The sequence below is a fragment of the Corythoichthys intestinalis genome, chromosome 13, assembly GCF_030265065.1.
Source record: "Corythoichthys intestinalis isolate RoL2023-P3 chromosome 13, ASM3026506v1, whole genome shotgun sequence".
In the NCBI taxonomy this organism is placed as follows: Eukaryota; Metazoa; Chordata; class Actinopteri; order Syngnathiformes; family Syngnathidae; genus Corythoichthys; species Corythoichthys intestinalis.
The window spans coordinates 5,513,017-5,535,992 of NC_080407.1; the positions used below are offsets into that span (position 1 = coordinate 5,513,017).

General features: G+C 40.8%; 2 protein-coding genes and 2 long non-coding RNA genes across 8 annotated transcripts; 2 read left to right on the forward strand and 2 right to left on the reverse strand.

Annotated features, from left to right (window-relative positions):
- The first annotated feature begins 80 nt into the window (after nt 1–80).
- osgep (O-sialoglycoprotein endopeptidase) lies at nt 81–13,321 on the forward strand. 2 transcript variants are annotated; one of them, XM_057856175.1, is made up of 12 exons: nt 81–187; nt 1,116–1,254; nt 1,334–1,453; nt 1,516–1,691; nt 3,749–3,844; nt 3,915–3,964; nt 4,038–4,116; nt 4,194–4,259; nt 4,327–4,417; nt 4,496–4,571; nt 8,370–8,468; nt 8,549–13,320. In XM_057856175.1, exons 2-12 carry the CDS (start codon nt 1,140–1,142, stop codon nt 8,586–8,588), a joined length of 1,008 nt encoding a protein of 335 aa, XP_057712158.1. In that variant the 5' UTR covers nt 81–187; nt 1,116–1,139; the 3' UTR covers nt 8,589–13,320. The 2 variants fall into 2 exon arrangements, with proteins under 2 accessions (XP_057712158.1, XP_057712159.1); XM_057856176.1 differs by having other exon boundaries at nt 141–187; nt 1,135–1,254; nt 8,549–13,321.
- si:ch211-214j24.10 (uncharacterized protein LOC558894 homolog) lies at nt 8,832–11,386 on the reverse strand. Its single transcript, XM_057856177.1, has 4 exons — nt 11,165–11,386; nt 9,830–10,486; nt 9,709–9,741; nt 8,832–9,629 (listed from the first exon to the last, which is right to left on the reverse strand). Exons 1-4 carry the CDS (start codon nt 11,178–11,180, stop codon nt 9,580–9,582), a joined length of 756 nt encoding a protein of 251 aa, XP_057712160.1. The 5' UTR covers nt 11,181–11,386; the 3' UTR covers nt 8,832–9,579.
- Nucleotides 13,322–14,442: 1,121 nt separating the features above from the next.
- LOC130927641 (uncharacterized) lies at nt 14,443–22,431 on the forward strand. 3 transcript variants are annotated; one of them, XR_009066466.1, is made up of 8 exons: nt 14,443–14,667; nt 17,000–17,080; nt 17,888–17,972; nt 18,161–18,223; nt 18,313–18,392; nt 18,467–18,539; nt 18,612–18,670; nt 18,796–22,431. It is a non-coding gene; the product is annotated as an uncharacterized LOC130927641 (long non-coding RNA). The 3 variants fall into 3 exon arrangements; XR_009066467.1 differs by having other exon boundaries at nt 18,313–18,371; XR_009066465.1 differs by having other exon boundaries at nt 18,313–18,539.
- Nucleotides 18,022–21,808, reverse strand: LOC130927642 (uncharacterized). 2 transcript variants are annotated; one of them, XR_009066469.1, is made up of 10 exons: nt 19,506–21,808; nt 19,201–19,390; nt 19,024–19,055; nt 18,938–18,965; nt 18,807–18,865; nt 18,710–18,730; nt 18,610–18,651; nt 18,277–18,517; nt 18,142–18,202; nt 18,022–18,079 (listed from the first exon to the last, which is right to left on the reverse strand). It is a non-coding gene; the product is annotated as an uncharacterized LOC130927642 (long non-coding RNA). The 2 variants fall into 2 exon arrangements; XR_009066468.1 differs by having other exon boundaries at nt 19,024–19,390.
- Nucleotides 22,432–22,976: the final 545 nt, after the last annotated feature.

Genomic DNA, 22,976 nt, shown 5'->3' on the forward strand with positions numbered 1-22,976 from the left:
TCTTTTTATTAACTTAAAAAAGTTATTGCAATAACATCAGGTATATATGTGTTTGTTGAAATGTTCTAGTCAGGCGAATCGTACTCCTCTTGGGTCCTCAAGATTTGACATGAGCATGTTTTTTTTTTTTTTTTTTTTGCGAGGAAGTGAAAATTATTGTAAATAAAGCACCGAAACTGGGACTGAAGTGAGTATAAAGGAGACTTAAAATTGAACAAGATGTTGCAAGGGTTTTTGTTCTATGTTATAAGCCACTATGTTTGTTCGAAACATAATACATGTAAAGAACGCTAACTAACGCTATTATTATTTTGCTCGGAATTAATGTCAAATAATCGCGTTAAATACATTTACAGTTGCAGCTGCTGTAATGTTTATTAGGAGTGGGAACCTCTTGGTACCACACAATACGATACAATTTGCGATACAAAGCTCACGATAACGATGATGGATTTTCTACAAACAACTAATAAACAGAAAAACAAGTTTCTGCTGTAAATTGGAATGAGTTTATCACTAGTAGACGTCCAATCCGTTTGAACTGGGAGGGTTGGGAGGTAGTGGCAGCCAATGCCAGGCAATGAGGTAATTTTGGGCCATTTAAAGTCATTTACCTATTGATTTTCGGTTACTTCCTGTTGATTTTGGGGGTATTTTATACATCACTTCCTGTTTATTTTGAGTTACAGAACAGGACGTGACCTGGGAATCCCCCAAATGAATAGGCAGTGACTCAAACTCAACAGGAAATGACCTGTAAATGCCCCGAAAATCGAACCGAATTGCTGTGAATGATCTGGTTTTGAATGAACAAACATTCCCAGTCTAAATTGATTGGGCGTCGAGCACCGTCAATGGCAGCCTGAGAGTTAACGGAGACACTATTATGGTCGAAGATTTTGGTAGCAATTTGATGGTTCCTTTTTTTTTTTTTTTTTTTTTTTAAATAAACATTGACACCTTTTGAAAAACGATATCTCAGTTCTTGGCAGGAGCATATCGATAACCTTTTGGGATACAAAGTATCACGATATATCACCATTTCGATATTTTGTCACACCCCTAATGTTTATATAAAAATAATTTGAATAGTATCACTGACATTTTCATTACAGAGCATATTTTCCCCTGTAGTTGCAATGACTGTTGTCATTGGTTTTGAGGGCAGTGCCAATAAGATTGGTATTGGCATTATTAGAGATGGTCAAGTCCTTTCTAACCCGAGACGGACCTACATCACCCCTCCGGGTCATGGCAAGTCTTTTTTTCCCCCCCATTTTTACGGAACCATGACAGTATGTTTAATTTTATTGGTGGTATATATGTTCAACAGGTTTCCAACCAAGTGACACCGCCAGACATCATCGCTCGGTTATACTGACTGTTTTAAAGGAAGCTTTGGAGCAAGCAGGAATAAAGCCTTCAGAGATCGACTGTGTGGCGTACACTAAAGGTTGTTCAGATTATTGGCATTGTGATGAATTGTTATTGAGTTATTTCACTGTTTCTCATCAGGTCCTGGCATGGGCGCCCCCTTGGTTGTGGTGGCTTTGGTCGCTCGGACAGTTGCCCAATTGTGGGGCAAACCCCTCGTCGGGGTCAACCATTGCATCGGGCACATCGAAATGGGCCGACTCATCACTAAAGCCGACAACCCAACCGTGCTTTACGTTAGTGGAGGGAACACGCAGGTTGGCGTTTCTCACAATATTTTTAAAATTAAATAGAAGTCTGTAAAATCATTTTAACTAGGGTTGTTCCGATCATGTTTTTTTGCTCCCGATCCGATTGCTTTTTTTGGCTCCCGATTCAATTCCAATCATTCCCGATAATTTTTCCCGATCATATACATTTTGGCAATGCATTAAGAAAAAAATGAATAAAACTCGGACGAATATATACATTCAACATCCAGTACATAAGTACTGTATTTGTTTATTATGACAATAAATCCTCAAGATGGCATTTACATTATTAACATTCTTTCTGTGAGAGGGATCCACGTATAGAAAGACTTGTAATTCTTAAAGGACAAATGTGACTTTGTATATTGTGACTAAATATTGCCATCTAATGTATTTGTTGAGCTTTCAGTAAATGATACTGTAGCCATGCCCAAATGCATGATGGGAAGTGGAACCATGACTGTGCATAGTGCTACCAATTGATATATCTTCTTTGCGTTGGGAAATAACAGGTGTTAAGAAAAAGATCTATTACTACCTTTCTTCCCCACATTGCTTCCCACGATCTATCTAATCGTAGGGAGAGAGATTGTAAGGCTTTAGCCAATTAAAAAAAGGCTCCAAAGGCTTCTAAGTTTCACTCTACTCATTTTCCGCTGCCTTATAGCTCTCTATATAGGTAAAACGGCGCCATTACAGATTGAGCGCGACAATGCGTGAGTGGGTCGTGCAGCGCATGCATTAATTGCGCTAAATATTTTAACGTGATACATTTTTAAAAAAATTAAATACCGCCATTATCAGAATAAATTTGATAACCCTACCTTAAGTCAAAACTAAAGTCTCTGGATGAGTGTAACATGTCTGTAATGTTAAATACAATTAAAAAACGATTTAATTAAAAAAAAAAAAAAAAATAGAGTATATTAAAAAAAAGGCATGTCTGATACAGAGGTTGCGCTAGACAATTTCGTTCTCTGTCATTTTGACTGACAGGGTCATAAAAATCCGGTTATAATCTATTTTTACCTGTCACTTAAATTTTTAAAATGATAATGATGACATATTCAATAGTATTTAGTTTTCATTCATTTTTAATTAATATTGTAACGCTTGCTTGGCGGCGAAAAATTAGACACGGATGTCGTGGTATTTTTCTCCCTCTTTTTACTCTGCTTACCGCCAACAACACCAACAAAACAACAACTCCGCCCCCAAAGGAAAAGAGGCAACTTTATAGACCCCAATCACCAACGTCACACAATGATCTTAATTGTGGTTGTCAGCCCAAAATCTTCTAAATATATATTAAATGCATCTTACCAGATATAAAATGACTACTACATAGTCTGTGGTGATCGTTTGGTGCCCAGATTTCTTGTCGAATTACAGCAGTCCATCTCGCTCTTCTCTTCGGGTCTCTCAGAATACGGTAGAACTAGTCTCTCCGTCTATCTTCTCTGTTACTGCAACCAACCGCCACACACGCCTTCACCATTTTTGATTATTAATGTTGACAAGCAGAAAAACACGCCGTAATAGGAGGCATGTATGTAGCGGTAATGTGTAAACACGACGAGCTGACACACAATATGGCGGCTCCAGTCAGGAGGGCGGAGTTGTGACGTCATGTGATTGGGGTCTATACACAGGCGGCAATCTAGTCCACCAATTGGATGACGCGCTGGCACACCGGGTGCACCAATAAGAACCTCGCGTTGATGTGTCAATCACGGTGCCGCCGCCAGACCCCGGTGATGCTACAATATTCTGACAGAATAGCCAACGACATCATGCATTAAGAGAGATAATAGCTAATTAACATGCTCACTCGCCACCCTGTGGTCTGGGGTGTGAATTGCAACCTGTCAAAATGATGGACGGACTTCAGTTTTTTCCGTCACCGTTTTAAAAAACCGGTCAACGACGGAAAATATTCGGTTAACGCGACCCCTGGTCTGATATTTTTTGCCGATTCCGATACTTTGAAAATGACGTGATCGGACCTGCCGATCGATCGGGACATCTTTAATTTTAACTATTGCGCATTCTCTTCTTTGAAGGTCATTGCGTACTCTGAGCGGCGGTACCGAATATTCGGGGAGACTATCGACATTGCAGTTGGGAACTGTTTGGATAGATTTGCCAGAGTTATTAAGGTTTGTACAATGATATTTTTTCATTGTGAAGAAGTTAATTTATTTATACATCAACACTTTCTGGGCGCAGATTTCAAACGATCCCAGTCCGGGCTACAACATGGAGCAAATGGCAAAGAAGTAAGCAGTTGCATGCTAAAAATATGTTGGTTTTTTTTTAGTTTTTAACTCACTATTTAATTGTCAAATTCAGAGGCAATCAGTACGTGGAGCTGCCATATACAGTAAAAGGAATGGATGTGTCATTTTCTGGAATACTCTCCTACATTGAGGTGAGGGCATGTTAATGTTACTGAATACACTATGAATGAAAAAAAATCATTTTCATGATATCCCATTGCACTAACAGGATGTTGCTCATAAAATGCTAGGATCCGGTCAGTGTACAGCAGAGGACTTGTGCTTCTCTCTGCAGGTTAGATTTATTCTAATTCAGGTAAATATCTGTGTATTATATACTGTGTTTATATTTGTCCCTGCAGGAGACTGTCTTCTGTATGCTCGTGGAAATTACAGAGCGGGCCATGGCACACTGCGGCTCCCAAGAGGTTCTCATCGTCGGTGGCGTTGGATGTAAGTGCATCATTAACATCAAAAATATTTTTTATGTTTTTTTGGCAAGAAATATGATGGCAAACAATGCATACACAGGTAACCTGCGTCTACAGGAGATGATGGGAGTCATGTGCAAGGAAAGAGGAGCCAAACTTTTTGCCACAGATGAAAGGTAAAAACATACCTGTCCATTTTATCAACAGGCATGAAAATTTCTCACCTTTCACCGTTTTGAAGTCAAAAAGGGTGACCTATGTGAATTGTGCAGATCGGAGGAGAAAATTTTTAAGGCGGGGCGGGAGATTTTTGTTTAATGTCGGACGCTTTGTATGCAAGCGGGGAAAGCGGCACAAAGCCAAAAAAGTGCACCAAAGTGGCCAAAACATTGACTTATTTCAACAAAACAAAGTAGAGTACACTGTTGTGTCCTGTCTCTTCAATGCCAAGCTTGGCTGCATGTCGGCCTAACCGACACCTAAACACCTAACGTGCCGTCACCCAGTTGTAATTTTGGAAGACGACAGGAGACAATTACAAACTGGCAGATCGTAAGTCCGTCTAACTAACTAACGAAGTTATGATTGCAATGAGTCCATTTATCGCACGGCAAATAAAAATGAGGACTGTCATTTTCACGGCTGCGTTTCATTGCCGCGCGCGTGCACACATTTGTGCGTGCGTGCTAATGGCACATGACTCATGTTCCTTTAACAGATGTTTATTGGTCATCAACACGCCATAGAATTAAAGTTCAGACATACAAAATAAGGAAACACATCTATAGTAAACACCGTAAACGTTAGCATTGCTACATTGAGGCTAATGGGGGAAAAAACACAACCTACTTTAGCTTGCTATAAAACATTGGCAGTCTTCTCCAAAACAAAAACTTGCAGTTAAAAGGTGATACTTCAAGCATGAGAAATTGCTGGTTAACAGCATTTGCAAACGAAAAAAAATGAAAACAAATTGATGACTGACACCACATTTAATGACAGAGCTTTTTTTGCGGAGTGTGAAGCTAACGGTTAAGCGAACATACTTCCGGTGAACATTTCAAAATAAAAGCACCTCATGTTCGTCACGTAAATAACGATTTCTGGTGTTAATCCCAAATACTTCAGAATTCAGATTCTGCACTAAGAATAGCTTTAAAATGACACCTTTTATGAAAAATCTGATTGGCGATGAATAATTATTATCCTACTATTATACATTATAGTATACTATATTAATATTATTGCTAGTTTTTTTTTTTTTTTAGAATTGTTTTGTATCACGTTGGAAAGGCGAAGTCAGTGTTCTGAATCTGTTTACATTCCATTCTTTTGCACTATTTAATTAGTATTTTACGTCATTGTTTGTGATTTATTGTTGTTATATGTGTTTATTTGTACTTTAATAAATAATTCAAGTGTGCCAAAATGTTTTTGTGAATTAATGAGCATCAAAAATTTCATTGCTAAATTACAAAAAAAAAAAAGGGGAAAAAATTAGATTACTGTATTTTTCGGATTATAAGTCGCGTTTTTTTTTTCATAGTTTGGCTGAAGGTGCATCTTATACTCTGGAGCGACTTGTATGTGATTATATTTACGGTCGGGTCGGGCCGACTTCTCTCTCGCTAACTTTTTAAAAAATAAATATATATTTATATTAAAACGATGTATGGATGTTAAATAAAAAAAATAATTCGGATAAAACAGAGGAAGTGCTGTGCATGCCTGCGCTCGTGAAAGCAGTGCCGTCGCTCTCTTTTCAATCTTCCCCTCCCGCGCCGTGGCGCCCTCCGCGAGCATCCTGGTATTTCCTTTTCAATATGGAGCAGCTATAGGAGTGAAAAACAAACTAAAGACAGGGGAATGGAAAAGCAAACAACTGCGGTAGGAGTGGGGTATGGAAAGGATTCAAATGGATTGTCGAAGATGACAGAAACCTGTGTCGGCTTCGCTGAATGTAAACGAATGTGGCGCTTTGGTCTCATACGAGAAATATATTTAACAAACTTATCCAGCGTTATTTCGTTGTGTAAATGCATTTATAATGATCATAAAAATATGTAGACTATTTAAACATTGAGAAAACTTGCATTTCTTTTTCTGCCAACTTGAGATTAAAATAAATGTCAAATCTACTATCCGCCCGTTAGAACAGACACGCAAATAGAAAAGATATAAATGTTTATTGAATATCCATCTAACAGTTTTGTTTAACTGGGAGAATTCGTTACAAAAGACAGGCTTTAATTTGTTATCATTATGCATATATGCACCGGCATCATCACAAACGTGATCACACAAAACGCAACCACGCATCGCACTCCCGCATTTCTTCCTTCTACGGAGTTCTCACAAATAAAACAAAAAAAAAAAGTTTTTTTCGGGCTTGGGCAAGCAAATCAAGGTAATTGATCAGGCTCGGGACGTGTCGGGCTTTAATACCCGCGGGCCGGGCTGGATTTTTTTGGCCCGATCTAACGTCTAGTGTCATGTAATGTTAGCATACCGTACACGCCTGTTGTACTCTATTGTATTTTAAATTGCCTTTCAAGATGACATGTCTGTTCTTTGTGCTGGATTCTATCAAATAAATTCCCCCCCAAAAATGCGACTTATACTCCGGTGCGACTAAATGTTTTTTTCCTTTTCATTGCGCATTTTTTGGCTGGAGCGACTTATACTCAGGTGTAGAGCTGAAACGAATACTCAAGTAACTCGAGTTTAAAAACTGATCCGAGTAATTTTATTCACCTCGAGGAATCTTTTAATTTTGCCAGCTAAAACGGACTACTTTCAATGCGGGACAACGCGCTGACGTCACGTGTGTAAAGGAAGAAGCAATAAAACAAAAACAAAAAAAATTTACCGCAGCCGACAGCCGCTGCAAACTACGCCCGCATGACGCTAGTAGCAGGTAGTGTCCGATGTCTCATAGATATCGCATGCATTTAGGACTAGATGCAAAATGACACTCAGCCGCATCTGGGCAGCGTTAGTAAACAGCCGCCATCTTTAAGCAGTAGACTTCTCATCGCTAATAAATATAACGTTACTGTTACTCGCTCACGTAACGTTAGCCCTTCGGAGGGCTAGGTTTCTATTGATTTTGACCACTGACGATGCGTGGCTAACGTGTCTTACATACAGACTTTATTTAATCTGTAAAAACACAGCGCTGTAGAGTGATGAGGGTGTAAAATTAAAACATAATAAAGCTAACTGTCAGTTTTAGCTCAGTTGTCATTGCTGAATAAAACACCAAGTTGCACAGGTCCCTAATGTGCTCCAATACAGCAGGTATCATACATTTATTTTGAACACTGCAAAAACTCAATCCTATCAGTACTTACAGTTTAGACTAACTTATAACTTAACTAGAACTTAAAAATAGCTCGACACAAATGAAAATTAAATTGAAACACGTGGGAAAAACACGTAGCTTTCAAGTGATGTGTGTTATCAAGCGTAATTACATTTTTAGGTAAGAAATGTTTTTTTCATAAGATCTAGAAGTTTTTTTGAGTTAAAGCATTGAATTTTTTTTCACATCTTAGATGCTATTGTTGGCTGTTTTCAACAATGTACATCAAAAATAAAGACATTGACTGACTGAAAATGGTTCAATATTGGATTAAATGTCTTTTTTTCTCATGTACTGTATATTTATAATTGCTCTTTACCTAAAAAAAAAAAAAAGTTTTATCCGATTACTCGTTAGAATTTTCAGTCGATTACTCGATTACTAAAATATTTGATAGCTGCAGCCCTACTCAGGTGTGACGTATAGTCCGAAAAATATGATAGTCGACTAATCGTAAAAATTGTTGGCTGACTAATCGAGAGAAAGTTAGTCGTTTGGGACAGCCCTAGTTGTAGTGTACCGGAACATGTTTCCTTCTCACCTTTTTAACCCCAGACCCATTTTCATGCCTGTATCAAGAATGAACACATACTAATACTTTATATGGTAGATTTTGCATTGACAATGGAGCCATGATCGCGCAAGCTGGCTGGGAAATGTTTAGATCGGGTCAAGTGACTGAGCTGGAAGATTCGTGGATCACACAGAGGTCAGACACACTTGTGTGATCCATTTATTAATAAGCTAGTGGGTGTTTTTTTGTTTTTTAACTGTTATTTCCTTTCACAGGTACAGAACAGATGAAGTGGAGGTGACGTGGCGAGACTGAAGTTTGACTTTTAAGACTTCTCTCAGGTCGTTAGGCTATATTGTACATCTTTTGTGGGGCAGTGTCGGGCTTTTCCTGAACAGCGCACACTTGAGACCCCCTGTCAAGAAAATATGTTTCAACCATTAAGTGGGAGACAACCAAGCTTTGAATAGTTTTGGATAGAAAAACTAAAATTCACTCAAAATGACTTGGGCATATATCGTCGTCAATAGCCTAAAAAAAAAAAAAAAAAAATTCAAGTCAAGTTTATTCACTTTTATTAAGCAATACTGTTTACGTACATTCCTCCTCCAGTGTAATTTTTCCAAATTCAAAAATCAACATATTGAACACTGAGCTCCCTTATGAAGTCATGAGCAACATTCATCTGATTAGAACGCAAACATTTCAACAAACAGCATTAAGATCTGACAGGGCGACAAGGGGAAATTCCACTGTGCCTTTGAATCCACCCCTTTTGTAAACCGAAGAGACATTTAACAGTAAAACTTTAGCAGGTATAAGACGTCTCAAAAAAATGGAGTCGGGCGAAAAAACATCACCGTGTAGTTTTGAACAGATTTATCTTTTTAACAAAGTGCTTGATTGACCACTCGCTTTACACGGGACAGTTAAAAAAAAAAAAAAAAGGGACAACAAATTCAATTACAGCTCTTTAAAGGAGAAAGGGGGGACACCCGCTCTCACACATACAAGCTAAAACTCATAAGGGGGCAATGGAAAAACGGTCTGATTACTTAAGGCAGACTTTTTAATAAGGCGATTAAAAAAAAAAAAAAAGTCATTGCTGTAAGATCTCAAAAAGGAGTTAGTCCAAAGTGTCTCAGTGTGGCTTTGCATGAAGACATCATCCTGAGTGCAGTGTGTGAGAGGGGACTCCAACAATTGTCTGTGTGTTTTTAATGTGCATGAAGGCGCATGTTGATTTTACGTGTGTGTGTGCAGTCGCGTGTATGTGTTGTAGATGCTTTCGGGGGGCCGTGCGCTGCTAGGCCGGGTGCTCCTGGAAGTCCTTGTACCACATAACTCTTTTTGGATCTGAAAGAACATAAAAAAATCAGGAATAAAAATAATTTTCTTTACGTTGGGATGAATTTAACGCTGAAGTCTGGTTTACCTTTCTTCTGTTTGTTGCAAATTGCATTCCATTCTACAAAATAAAAAGTGATAAGTTGTAGGTCAGTATTAAGTCATTCGCTGCCATTGACGGCAATCTACCGTCAGTGCGGATGCGTTACCTCTATTGTGGAAGTTGAGCGCCTCCACTAGGTGACGACAACTGAGTAGCAGCTCCCCGTTGCGCGCGTCCATCTGGAGGTGGCGCGGGGCCGGGGCGGAGGTAGCGAAGGGCCGGACGGCGAGGGGCGTGTCGACCGGCGCGAGGGAGTCGTCGTCGGGGCGAGGGTCCGCGCCCTCCTGGACGGGCCGGGCTTCGCTGATGAAACTCAGCCCCCATTGGTTCTGGAGCAAAACACCGATGGCGGGGCGTTCGTCTTCCAGCACGCCGCTCGAAGTTTTGGCCTTGACCTTGGAGGCGTAGCTGACGGCTGGCTGCAGCTTGGCGGGACTGTCCTGCACCGGGAAGGCGGGCGGGGGCTTGAGCAGCGACAGACTGTCCTCCACCCACCTCTCCTTCTGGGCCCGGTTCAGCCCCTTCTGGCTACCCTCTCGCCGAATTCCGCGTCCTTTGTACTGTGGGCCCTTGCGCTCCTTCTCTCGACGGAAACCCGGTCCGATCAGGTCGGGCGAAACGCGGCCTCCTCCGCCCCCGCCGCAATTGCCGGGCGACAGGCGACGGTTTCGGATGTGGGGCTCGGGGTTGGCGCTCGCTACCAGGACCGCCGGGTCGCACAGGGTATCGGACTCGCACACAGTGTTACTGGCCTCCCATGTACCTGCGAGAACAAGAGAGTCATTTCAAAGGCAATGAGGTTGACCATGATAAATGTTCGATCATGTGGCTCATTTAAATGAGTTTATCACTGGTGGACGTCCAATCCATCCGTTTATGACCTGCTAGCCCTCCCGGTTTAAATGGATTGGACGTCTAGCGCCCTGAATGGCAGCCATTGAGTTAAAACAAGTGATTTCACCCCATTAGTACTTGATTAGGGGAAAATAGCAAAGTCATAAGGGATTTGAAAGAAAATCACTGGTTCCGTTAGCCCTCATCGACATCTGATTGACGTTCAAGCCAAGAGAACGTTCGAGAACTCAACGATCAAAAGTAACCGCTTAAGACGTCGAAGGGGCTGCCCGTGTTAGCCCACCTTTATTAGCAGCGTCACGATACAAAGTCACGCATTCGACGTTGGAAATCCCAAATTGTGGATAAACTAAAAGTTTCGACCGTCTTCCGCCGGATCGTTGAAGATTTCTTTTTTTGAGAAACGAAGGCGCGAGCTAAGCTAGCCGCGTTGATCAAAGTTTCGTAACAGCCCCATTCAATGCAAAGCGGGGAGCAGCCACTCAGGCTCCTTGAGTTAGCGGCGCTAGCGATATCGGCGAGCGCCCAAATAACGCGCCCGACAACTCCGACCCGAGCAAAATACTGGCGAGTGGAAGCACCAAACCTGTCTTGATATGCATGTCTTTCCGCCGAAAGTGTCGTTGAACGCTGACCGCCGAGTTGACTTTTGTTTACAGCGTCGGGAGAACGTCGGCTCGCCTGGATGAGTCTCGCTCGCTCGCTCGCTACTGCCTTGCTTCGGCTTCTCCACCACCAGGAAACGACACGACGGTGTGGGTGGGACAGGAAGTAGGCCTGTAAATAAAATGTTCCGGCGGGAAACTCGAGTCGTGCGTTGAACAAAGAGACCCATAAATATTACGGATACAAGGCTAGATGTTTGAGGGCTCTGCGAGCCAACGGGGATAGTTGTCGTCGCTTGTCGGCCATTTTGCGCCAGAGCCAATTGATGCAAAAGTCACCTACTTTGAAATAGCAATAGCTTGCTCAGCTGTTAATTCTTATATATCGACGTGTAAGTTCCAAGATTCAACTGACAAAACTGGTAAATCAGCTATTTCCAAGAAGAATCAACAAAGTAGTATCTTCTTCTGTAATTTATTGGTGTAGTTTTAATCGCGACTTTCTTCTTACAGTCTCATACTAACACACTGTCAGGCATGTGTCCGCACACCCCTATAAATTTGTTGGCCACCCCACTGACCACCCCGCTTGCCAGTATATCGTTAGATTGTTGTAGCATCAGTTATGCATTTCATCCCACATGCAAATCTGCCAGCACCTGCTTTCCCCCAGTAATTATTTTGTTTTGTTAAATGTACACCTTATGCCTAATATATACATAACACAATAAAACAGAATTGTTGTGGAACTCAAAATGATGACTGGACACTATGCACATTAAATCATTAGTGACATCAAATATTACACAATACACCAAAGTATATCAGTAGCCGTGTCCTTAAGTCTTTCTGATAGTTTTCCCCTGACCTTTTTACTGCAATAATATAATGAAAACCTGAAATTATGGCTTTTAGTTTTTTTGGCCAGCCCAAGATTTTAAGTGGCCCCATCTGGCCACCCCTATGAAAAATTTCTGGATGCGCCACTGTCGCAGGCTACTGACTATGGCTGAATAAATCACAACTAAAACCTCCAAACCACCCCTCAACGAGCACGTAACGTAGCCGGATGGTTTTAAAAGACTTAAAAAGACACTGCTTGCGGTTACTATTGGTCCGGGTTCAGATCTCCAGCACGCTTGAAAGCAAATTATGAACATTTTGCCATCTTGGTATTTATTTGAGTAAATGAAGCCTTCAGTAAAGCTCGAATCCAGGTGAGTCACAGCCAGTGGTGTTACCAGGATGCCAGGTGTGGGTGGGCATTAGTCTTACCTGGGGGTAAAAAAAAGCTTCAGTGCTCAAGTAGGTCGAAATCCAGCGTAGGGCTACTGCACCTTAAAACATGCTTTGTTTTCTCCTTGAGATAACTGTTATTGTGATTTGGTCTAAACAAATAAAAGTTGATTTGATTTTATTTGACTTAGAACACATCCATAACTGTACAGTATGGACATGCAGGTTTTATTATTATGATTGTTGTTATTCTTTGTTCCGCAGCCCTTAGAATGCTTTAAAATGCACCAAAATCGTCAGGCAGGCCAAGACAGGTGCAATCTTTGATACCGTGTAAAGACAAATTCCAAATACAGTATGTAGCGCTCCCTCGCAGTAATTCTTTGTCCTGCCGACGCTTTGAGCCCTACTTTGACCCCCTCAGAATGCTTCAAAACTCAACACCAGGTGACTGGTGAAAACTTTGATAAAATGTAGAAAAATAAAAAATCTAAATATACGTAAATGTGTGTAGCGCCCCTAGGAACAAAACCAAAATTTCATTTTTTTTTTAAAAGGTGAAAGAGAAGGTGACTACGCAAAGGTTGAAACTTAGGACACATCAGTACTATATGAATGGGATACCATACGCGGTGCCCAGACTGCCGTTAGTACTACATCCAGTTTTCTTTGAGTAGGCAGAGCGTGTCCGTGGGTGGGCACTGCCCACCCCTGCCCCCCCTGGTAACACCCCTGGTCACAGCTCAACAACAAGGAAAACAAAGACGCAGAGTAGTTTCTTACTTTTATTTATTTTTTTCTGAATACACAAGATGAATAAAGCAAGTTTAACCATATAAATAACAAGTGTCTTGTCTGCTTTCTTCATTACATAAACAAAATCACAAAATATACATCATAACTTTCCTCTCGCTGCTGTCCACAATTAGTGTGGAAGTGTGGAGTGTGAATATGTACAATTTAGAGTTTAGACGGACCTCCCAAAATCCCCAGAGGAGGACGACCGGAAGAAAAGAATTTCCTGTTTTTTCAATTTTTAGGATATTCCTCAACGTTTATCGAAAACAAATCTTTTCTTCAATAAATATTGATCAGTATTTATAAAAACTGCATAGATTATGAGGGCAAAAATAGCATGTTTTAATACGTTACGAACACAAAATCACCGCTACATTCTAGTTTTGTTGAATTCCTGGTGTAGCGAGGCATTTCTTATAAAATTGCAAAAACACGAGATTTTGGTCTCAAAAGTGAGGTACTCTTTACAGTTCAAACAGTAAAGTAGTAAAAAAAATAGAAATCTGGAAATATTTACAAAAAAAAAAGAGATATGACAATATTTGTCTCCAAGCTGCCCTCTTGTGTGAATTTGGTGGAACTGCAGCTGTTTTTTTTTTGGCACGTAACTGCACACATAAGAACACACGTTGCAATGCTACCCTCTTGTGGCAATGTTTTTCAACTAACTGGCTATTTTCAGAGATTTTGGTCTCAAAAGTGAGGTATTCTTTACAGTTCAAACTGTAAAGTAGTAAAAAAAATAGAAGTCTGGAAATATTTACAAAAAAAAAAAAGATATGACAATATTTGCCTCCCAGCTGCCCTCTTGTGCGAATTTGGTGGAACTGCAGCTGTTTTTTTTATGTCAAGTAACTGCACACATAAGAACACACGTTACAATGCTGCCCTCTTGTGGCAATGTTTTTCAACTAACTGACTATTTTCAGAGAAAATTTACAATTTATGAAAGAATGCCTTTATTTATTTAAAAAAAAAAAAGATAGCAAAATAAGTGTTGCAATTCTACACTCATGTGGGAATTATTTGATAATCTGATCCGATCGGTACAATGATCGTTGCATGTACGTTTAACGTAAAATGCGTTCACAAACCGTCAATTAAAATCTGCGATGCTTTTGTTTTTCTATGAATAGTTTTAACCTTCATAGCTCTAGATAACACATTTGACCCATATTCACAATGACACTTTATCCGTGGCTTAGATTGTTTTAAGAAAATTTGCGACCCGGAAGCAAAACACAGACCGGAAGAGGAGACGAGGAACAGTTTTATTTGGCGTGGTGTGTAAACACTTTTGTTTGACGTGTTGTTTATTTGTATACCTTATTTTTGCGTGCTTTTACATACGATCTGAAACAGTGACGTTACGTTAGCGTCAAGTCATTCCTTTTTGATGGATTACGAGGGCAGATGTCCAAAAACAAGGAGTCACGTCGTCGGCTAAAAGGTAAGAATTGCTGCAGTTTTCTACTCAATGACCGTTTGAATGTACATTTCTGCTAGAAAAGACCCATTGTCGTCTCTTGAGCTTGTTCCTCGGTTGTTCTGATCTCATCAAAGCGTGATCTATTCGGTAATCCAAACCACGCTTTCATCAAACCATAAATCATGTTATTTTCCAGTTATTCAACCACCTGGCAACCTATTTGGAGTGATCTCTGATATTTATATTGAAATGTTTTAAGGATCACACAATGAGGACAAGCGCTGAAGAAAAGACGATGGGATGAAATGCTTGAAAACTGAAGTGTTTTAACAGGTGTTGTGCCTGTTCGGCGTTCTAGTCACGTGTTTTTGCAAGTGGATTGAAGTTGTGCAAAGTAGTTCGTTTGAGGCGCTGCCGAGTGGGCGTGTTTGTAGTGTTTCTTGTGCAACTGGGCGGAGCTATACCCATCGAAGGCGGTCGAGTGGGCGCGGCTACCGCAGCGCTCTCAGCGCATGGCTTGGAAGCCAAGGGGATTGTAAGGGTTTGAGTCAAAGTTTGGTCTCTGGTCCGAGTCGGCGAGCTCAGCTCACGTTGACGGCCAGAGTGGCGACTTGAAAAGCGGATGAAATGACGGAAACTGCTCGGATTTAAAGGCTAAACTGCTTCTTCATACTCTCAACAATCACTTGCCATCCATTTGACGCCTGAAAATTGAAAACTTTATTTTATAATATGCTAAGGGGCTTGGTTAGCTCCGCCCACCAGAAAACGTTCTCTACATTTCATGCATTTTCAAGCTTAAATATGTTATTGGAGTGCAAAATTTTATGCAAGGAAGATAGCTTTGTGTCCCTATTGTCCACTTTGAGCCCCATGTGTACTTTTTGAAATGATCAAAATTTGATGTACAAAATTGACCATGTGTATATGGTCACTTGGCTTCAGGAGCCAGATGTCATGGATGGTCCTTTGATATCTTCCCAGTGTACATAAGCGGGAGTCACAATTTAGTGCCCCCCAAGTGTACAGAGTGAAATGATCTTACCCCCGCCCCAACCATACCCATACCAAGTGTGACAAATGATGGTTCCCAATTGTCCAAAATATGAGGTAAAACCCTCGGTTTCAGCTTTGCAGATAATGTCATGTGTGGCTATGAATGTGCCCCGCTCCCCAAGTGTAACTAATGACATGACCAAATTGGTCAAAATATTAGGTACATACTGATTGTTTATTTTTTAATTATGTCTTCAGGCTATCATATTGTGGATGGAAAATTCATGCGTTGTCAGTTTGCCGCCCCCCCCCTCCCATGGTTCCCAGTTGTCCAAAATATGATGTAAACCTTCGGGTTCAGCTTTGCAGATAATGTAAAATGTGGCTATGAGTGTGCCCCCCTCCCCAAGTGTAACTAATGACATTACCAAATTGGTTAAAATATTAGGTACATACTGATTGTTTATTTTTTACGTATGTGTTCAGGCTATCATATTGTAGATGGAAAATTCATGCGTTGTCGGTTTGCCCCAAGTGTGACAAATGATGGTTCCCAATTGTCCAAAATATGAGGTAAAACCCTCGGTTTCAGCTTTGCAGATAATGTCATGTGTGGCTATGAATGTGCCCCCCTCCCCAAGTGTTGCCAACTATTGACATGACCAAATTGGTCAAAATATTAGGTACATACTGATTGATTGTTTTTTACTTATGTGTTATCAGTTTGCACCCCTCGCCATACCTCCCATGGTTCCCAGTTGTCCAAAATATGATGTAAACCTTCGGTTTCAGCTTTGCAGATAATGTAAAATGTGGTAATGAGAGTGCCCCCCCCCCCAAGTGTAACTAATGACATGACCAAATTGGTCAAAATATTAGGTAAATACTGATTGTTTATTTTTTATCTATGTGTTCAGGCTATCATATTGTGGATGGAAAAATCATGTTTTGTCAGTTTGACCCCCACACCCTCCCAAGTGTGACAAATGATGTGACCCGATTGTCCAGAATATTAAGGAATCCCTGGGTTTAGTCTCAGCTTTGCAGGTAATGTCATATGTGGCATATGCACTTATAAGTGCAGGCTATCATATTGTGGATGGAAAATAATTCATGTGTTATGCCTCCCCCCATGCCACAAGTGTGACAAATGATGGTTCCCAATTGTCCAAAATAGTCTGAAATTCTCAAAATGTTAAGTGCACCAAAGATTTTTTTGTCATGAAATGTTGAATTATACAACAGTTAATAGTTTATATGCTTACTTGTTATAGTCTGGGAAGCTATGTTGTTTTCTGTAATGTGATTCAGACGCAAAGAACATCACTGACTGCTCTTCTTTTTGTTTTCATAACAGGACTGGAGAGGTTTTGGATGAGCACACGGCCGCCAGAAGCGGAGTATGGGCCGCGTCAGGACAAATGTGAGCGCACACCTGGTATGTGATGTCACGTATCTCCTACAGCAATTACTACTACTACTGCTGTTTTGGTCATGTACAGCATGTCAAATGTTGTGAAATTGTCAAAAAAGCTGCTGTTTTTGTACAATATATTGTTCAACTTTAATTGGAGTCTTTGTCTTTTCTTGCTTAATGCACCCCTACTCAGTTTAAAATAGGTTTTGTTGTTGAAAATGGGTCTTTTTGGGTCTAAAACGCATTGAAAGCGGGAGCTCTCAGAATGCTGAGAAAAACTGGCCTCGGAGAGCCAAAAAATCTGCCCGGCAACCGAAGCTGTCAGAACTTTGTCATCCAATCAGCGCGCTTTGAATTTTTTGTGTAGCCACACCCACTGAATTTCTTAGACCCGCCCAAGCCACGCCCACCATACAAGAACCAATCAGAGAACAGTATTATATTAGCCACACCCCTCTTCTGAAATTAACCAATCAGAAAAGAGCAGCTTTCATAACCACACCCACTTTGCCCAAACCACGCCCACACAAGTTTATTCTAATGTAGCCCCGCCCACCAACTGAGAACCAATCAAAATGCGGCCTGCTTCCTTATCTGTAACACCTCACCCAATCACAAATTTCCATTTGTGTAACTCCACCCACGTTTCCTTAAACCCACCAATCAGCTTACCCCGTGCTAGGTCATTTGCATAGCCACACCTCCCATTCATAGAAAAAAAAAAAAACAGCATTGTTCATTTAAAACCTTTAGATTTTTTTTGTGATGTTTCAAAAATGAGAGTTGAGATGTTTTTTTAATCTTTTAATCTTTTATTTTTCATTTCAGACAAGCACACAAGGTAAAATACATTTCTTACTCGTCGGCCAACGGGAAGATCAGACCAGCGTGGAGACTTAAAGACAAAAAATTGGTAAGTCAAAAGTAAGTGATTTTTTTGTGCAGCAAATAAAGTCTTTGGCCGTAAATTCACCTTTGAGGAAGACTAGGACATTGTTGCATGACGAACAACAACAGTGCCTGCGGAAGAAAATTTGAAGTCATGAGGATTGTGGGCTCAACTCAATGAGGTGAAAACTTACATGTTTCTTTCTCCATTAGGCTCTTGGATAGCAGTCGATGCCTGGCTCAGGTCACAAAGTCCTAAAAAAAACAAAGACCATGGTGAGTGGAGTTTATGTGTGCAGCAGATGTGTTTGACGAGCGATTGAACTCACCTAATTTTGATGGCGTCAATTTCTCAATCCCAACAGGCTGAATCAAGGCAACCTTTCTGGAGGTGGTAACTGAAAATCTGCACACACATCTGAATGTGGGCGTCCACCTGAAAAGAGTAAACATTCAGTGCAAGCAAAAATAGTTTTGTCAGATTTTTATTGTCATTTTTATATCCCTGGGCTTGAAAAGGACATCGACGACCACATCGCGGCCTGTTCCACTCCGGCCAGGACAACAGTTCTGAAAGGAGAAAGAGGGAACGGTCAGACACATTTCAATTCCATTAGCATGTTTCAACATTGAAGAGTTTTTGTGGAACTTGTTCATCTCACAGGAGGAGGATTTGGCGCGCCGCTCCATGACGGCAAGCATCCCTACACACAAAATAAGCAGGTGAGCGCAATGCAAATGAAGGGGAAAGTACCTACTTACTTGAACGCAGCTTTGGGTGGCCTGGAAATAAAAAAAAGTTCAAGTCAATGTTTAAAAATGTTCACATCCGCCATTTTGTTTTGCAGCGTGCTCAAACCTAGTGGACAAGGCCTCCAACGTCGATCTTGATGAAATCATACAAGGCTGCTCTCCTTACTGCACACAAGGGTAGAGAGAAAAAAAACGCTTTTAGAAATGGCCACTGCAAATCATTCCAGGCGTCCTTACCTTGGACATTGTAGCTCCTCGACACGTGCTGAAACAAATTAAAAGACAATAAGATTTGCACGCGTTGGTGTGTTTGCTTGTCTCACCTGTGATCAGAGGCGGACATCTTGACAGTGGCCTGCAACAGAAAAGGTAAAACAATCGGTAAGCTTATTCGATCGATTAGAATCAATTTGCCCATTCTCTTTAAGATGAGAATCTGCGGACAAAATTAGACCTTGAATCGTTTTAATGGTAATCGCGAGTTTTTCCCCGCAGTTTACCTCCTGTCAAACGGCGCTCTTGTTCACTTGTCGAAAATGTCAGCGTCACTCCTGTTATGAGAAAGTGCACGCAATTCACGCAGATTCGATGTATTTCAGTTTGTACCTTAGTTAAACGCCTGCATTTGTTTGTAGTCGTCGAATGAATGTCTTTTTAGCACGCGCTCCCTCGACGTCGACGGCCGCCGTCCTGCAAAGAAACATTTTTAAGAACACGCAGGCGAGCTATTAGCACGCTCAAAACGTGAATTAGTATCAAATAGAAGTAGCAAACGGGAGGTTAAAGAATGATTTTGATGACTTACTTCGCGTTAAGTGCGGAGCGCAGCAGTCGGGTGGCGACGGGAGCTGGCAGCAGGTTTGAAAAGAATGATGGCTCATTTCGTGCAGTTTAAATAGGTTTCCGGTCATGACGTCATCGTAAAAAAAAAAAAAAAAAAATAGAAAGGTACGTGAAAGTATAAAGGGACAATATCGCTGTGCTCGAACCCGACTTTCTCAGATGTTGGGCTTTGTCATTAACCACTTGACTATTGTTTTGAATATATGATTGAGTCCTTCTGATTTATTACTTTAACTTCACAGTACAACACATCACCATGTGACTTACAAAGAATAAGTATGACTTCCGATCAGAGTTTACCCTCTTAAAGATGGTCCAATGGTTCAAGACATCGACTACGGCCTCTCGGTACCCGGGTTCGAGTTTTGACAATTTTTGAAAATGATGCGTTTTCTGTTTCTGCAGGCATCTTGACCAATGCAAGCCTATATAGGAATCGAACCCGTGTTGCCTCAGTGGTAGTTAATGTTTTTAACCATTAGGCCATCCGAAATGAGGTTTCACGGCTGAATTTTTTCATATTTATAGAATGACTACCCCACAGGGTAAACCGGTGTTAAATTCATGACCACCTTTTGCCCCAACTCCTTCCACGTCACACCCAACCAGTGCATACAACCGAGTCTCTCTCCTTTCTTATGAAACTCCACTTAAGTGAAGGACCTCATCCTTGACCTGGATAGGGCATGACACCTTATTCTCATTGAGGACCATGCTCTCATATTTGGAGGTGCTCATTCTCAGCCCAAGTGCTTCATAACTGTATGCATCCATATGGAGTGTCTCAATAAATTGCTTCTTTTCTATTAGTATGTGTGTTGTGTTTCTGCTGCAGAATCTTCACTCGCTGGCGGTTTATTCAATTCAATTTTATTTGTATAGCCCTAAATCACAACAAGATTGTCCTTAAGGGCTTTGCAGAGGCAATATGATACACAATCAGAAACAGCAAATGAAGCAACAAAGATGAATAAATAAAGTTCAAGTCCTGGGCATCCCCTATCCTTATACCCTCCATGTCAGCAAGGAAAAACTCCAGAGTCTTTGGGAGAAAATGAGAAACCTTGGGGAGTACCAAAGTCAGGAGCAATGAGCCGAGACACGCCATTGTATTTGATCCTCACGTCGCCAGGCATATTAACATTTTTCTTCCACTTTTGGGCTGTCGGAAACCCTTTTGTCGACGGTCCGGAATAAGCCGTGCTGAGCTGATGTCGTAATGATGCGATTTGTTTGGATCGCGAACGCCGTCGTCTCAGTGGTTGACGAAGAAAAATAATCGATTAGCCGCGGGAAGTCGGGACGTTGCCCTTTTGTGGGTCATCACGGGAGAGCATGATGAGCGACCGTTAATCGGCTGCCGCACATATTTACAGTACAGTGCTAACAGTATACTTTTATATTTTTCCATCTTTCAATTTCACTGCCATTGATGACGGCAGACGTCCGGGCCCGCCGTCAATGGCACTGAAACATTACAAGTTTTCCATCAAAAAGGTTGCTTCAAAGAACGAACATTTAGCAATGCCTCAACAGTGGAAACAAAAGAACAACCTGTAGGCATTGGACGTCTATCGCCGTCAGTGGCGCTGAAACATCACAGTTTGGATTTCCGACAAAAGGAGTCACCTCAAGGACCGAACGTTTCACAATGCGAGATCTGAAAGCATCGGACGTCTCTTCTCGCTGTCAATGGCAAAGAAACGTCACGATTTGAAGTTCTGTCTCAAGAGCTTCAAAGACCAAACATTTGGCAATGCCTCAAAAGCAAAACCAAAAAAAACAATCTGAAGGCATTGGATGTCTGTTGTTGCCAATGGCAGAGAACGTGTGAAAATAATGTTTTTGGTGTCAGGTTGTGAAAGAATTAAATTGTTTTGCCCAGTATTATTGGGATAAAGACGATTGGCAGTGATGAAATCTCATCACGCAGCATGGCAATTTGCTAGGCAGTTAGCCATGTGATGTTAACAACCAAGGCTTTTCTAAACAAACCCGTGGATTTGCTTTCTCTCTCTCCATAACCCTCAGTTCACCAAGCTGGAGTCAGCTGTCGTTCCTTCCAGTTGCTCTGATGTGAACACCAGTCAAATTGGTGCTTTCGCTGCAAACCAAGTTGAACGAGACTGTCGGCAATTTGTGTCTAACAAAGAGGCCTTATTTCCTCTTAATCCGTTTCTTGACCTTGAGAATCAGTAGAACAGTCAAAATTTGCAAAAAAGAAAAAGTATGTTGTCAAACCTCCGCAGAGTCAGCCATCTTGGATGCATCCCACAATGCACTGCAGGTATAAATAGACAATTTGAGGCTGGAACTTTGATTCCAATGAGCTATGATGGGAGTAATTTGAGAACTCATACGTGTAGTTGTCCAATCAATTGGCTCCTGTAATCATTCTGCTTTATCACTAATAGACAAATTTTTAACCAACAAAAAAATATGCTAAAAAAACTTAATTGGGCTTGTCTTCCTTTTGTTTTTTCCAATTTGTATTTTCCACAATTTATAGAACACCCTCGGCCGTTATAGTAGCGTAATATTACATGGTTCGATAGCGAGTGTGACATGTAATAACCCATAATGGCCACAGGAGGGCAGTAAAGATGGCGCTAGTACCCCAAATGCTTTCCAATCGTGGGGGTAGATTAGTTATCTTCTAACAACGCAAAATACTTTAAGTGGTGTTGTCGGAGTTCTTAACGAAATAAAACGTGTCTAGTTTTTTAAATTTATGTATTAAAATGTCTTGTTATATTCAGAATAAATGTAGTTGGCATAGTTGGTATGTTTCCATTCGTAAATGCAATGATTAACTTTCATTTTACATTTTAAAATATTACAAGGCGAGTGTGGCATGCGTTTACCAATGTTGACCACAGGAGGACAGTAAAGAGCACTAGCAAGTGAAATGCTTCCCCATTTGGGGGGGGGGGGGGGGGGGTGTTGATTAGATATCTTATAAGGCGAGATAGCTTTGAGTGGTGTAGGCGTCCGTAATGATTTTGAACGTTGTTTTCACGGTAAAACCATGTCTGATTAGTTGAGATTTTTTCATTCCGTTTATTTGATGATTTATCTTCATTTTGATGTCTTGTTAACATATTCGGAATAAATTAAATACATAGGCGGTATCTGTTGAGTATCATCATAACTGTTATCATTATACTGTACAATAACCCATTACTGAACGACATTAAGCCAAAGAAATACAAAAATATATATATATATTGAATTACGGAGAAAAATAATTACAGAAATGAAGCATTATTCTTCTCCGGTGGAGAAAATAGTTCCCATTTTGAATAGTGAATAGTTCCTTCATATTTACTATGATGACATTAAAAGGATTATATGATTTTCCATGGTCAATCGGGGAGAAAAAAACTGGGAGAGGTTAAAATCCGCACTTATGCATCATGTTGAGGACAGCGCT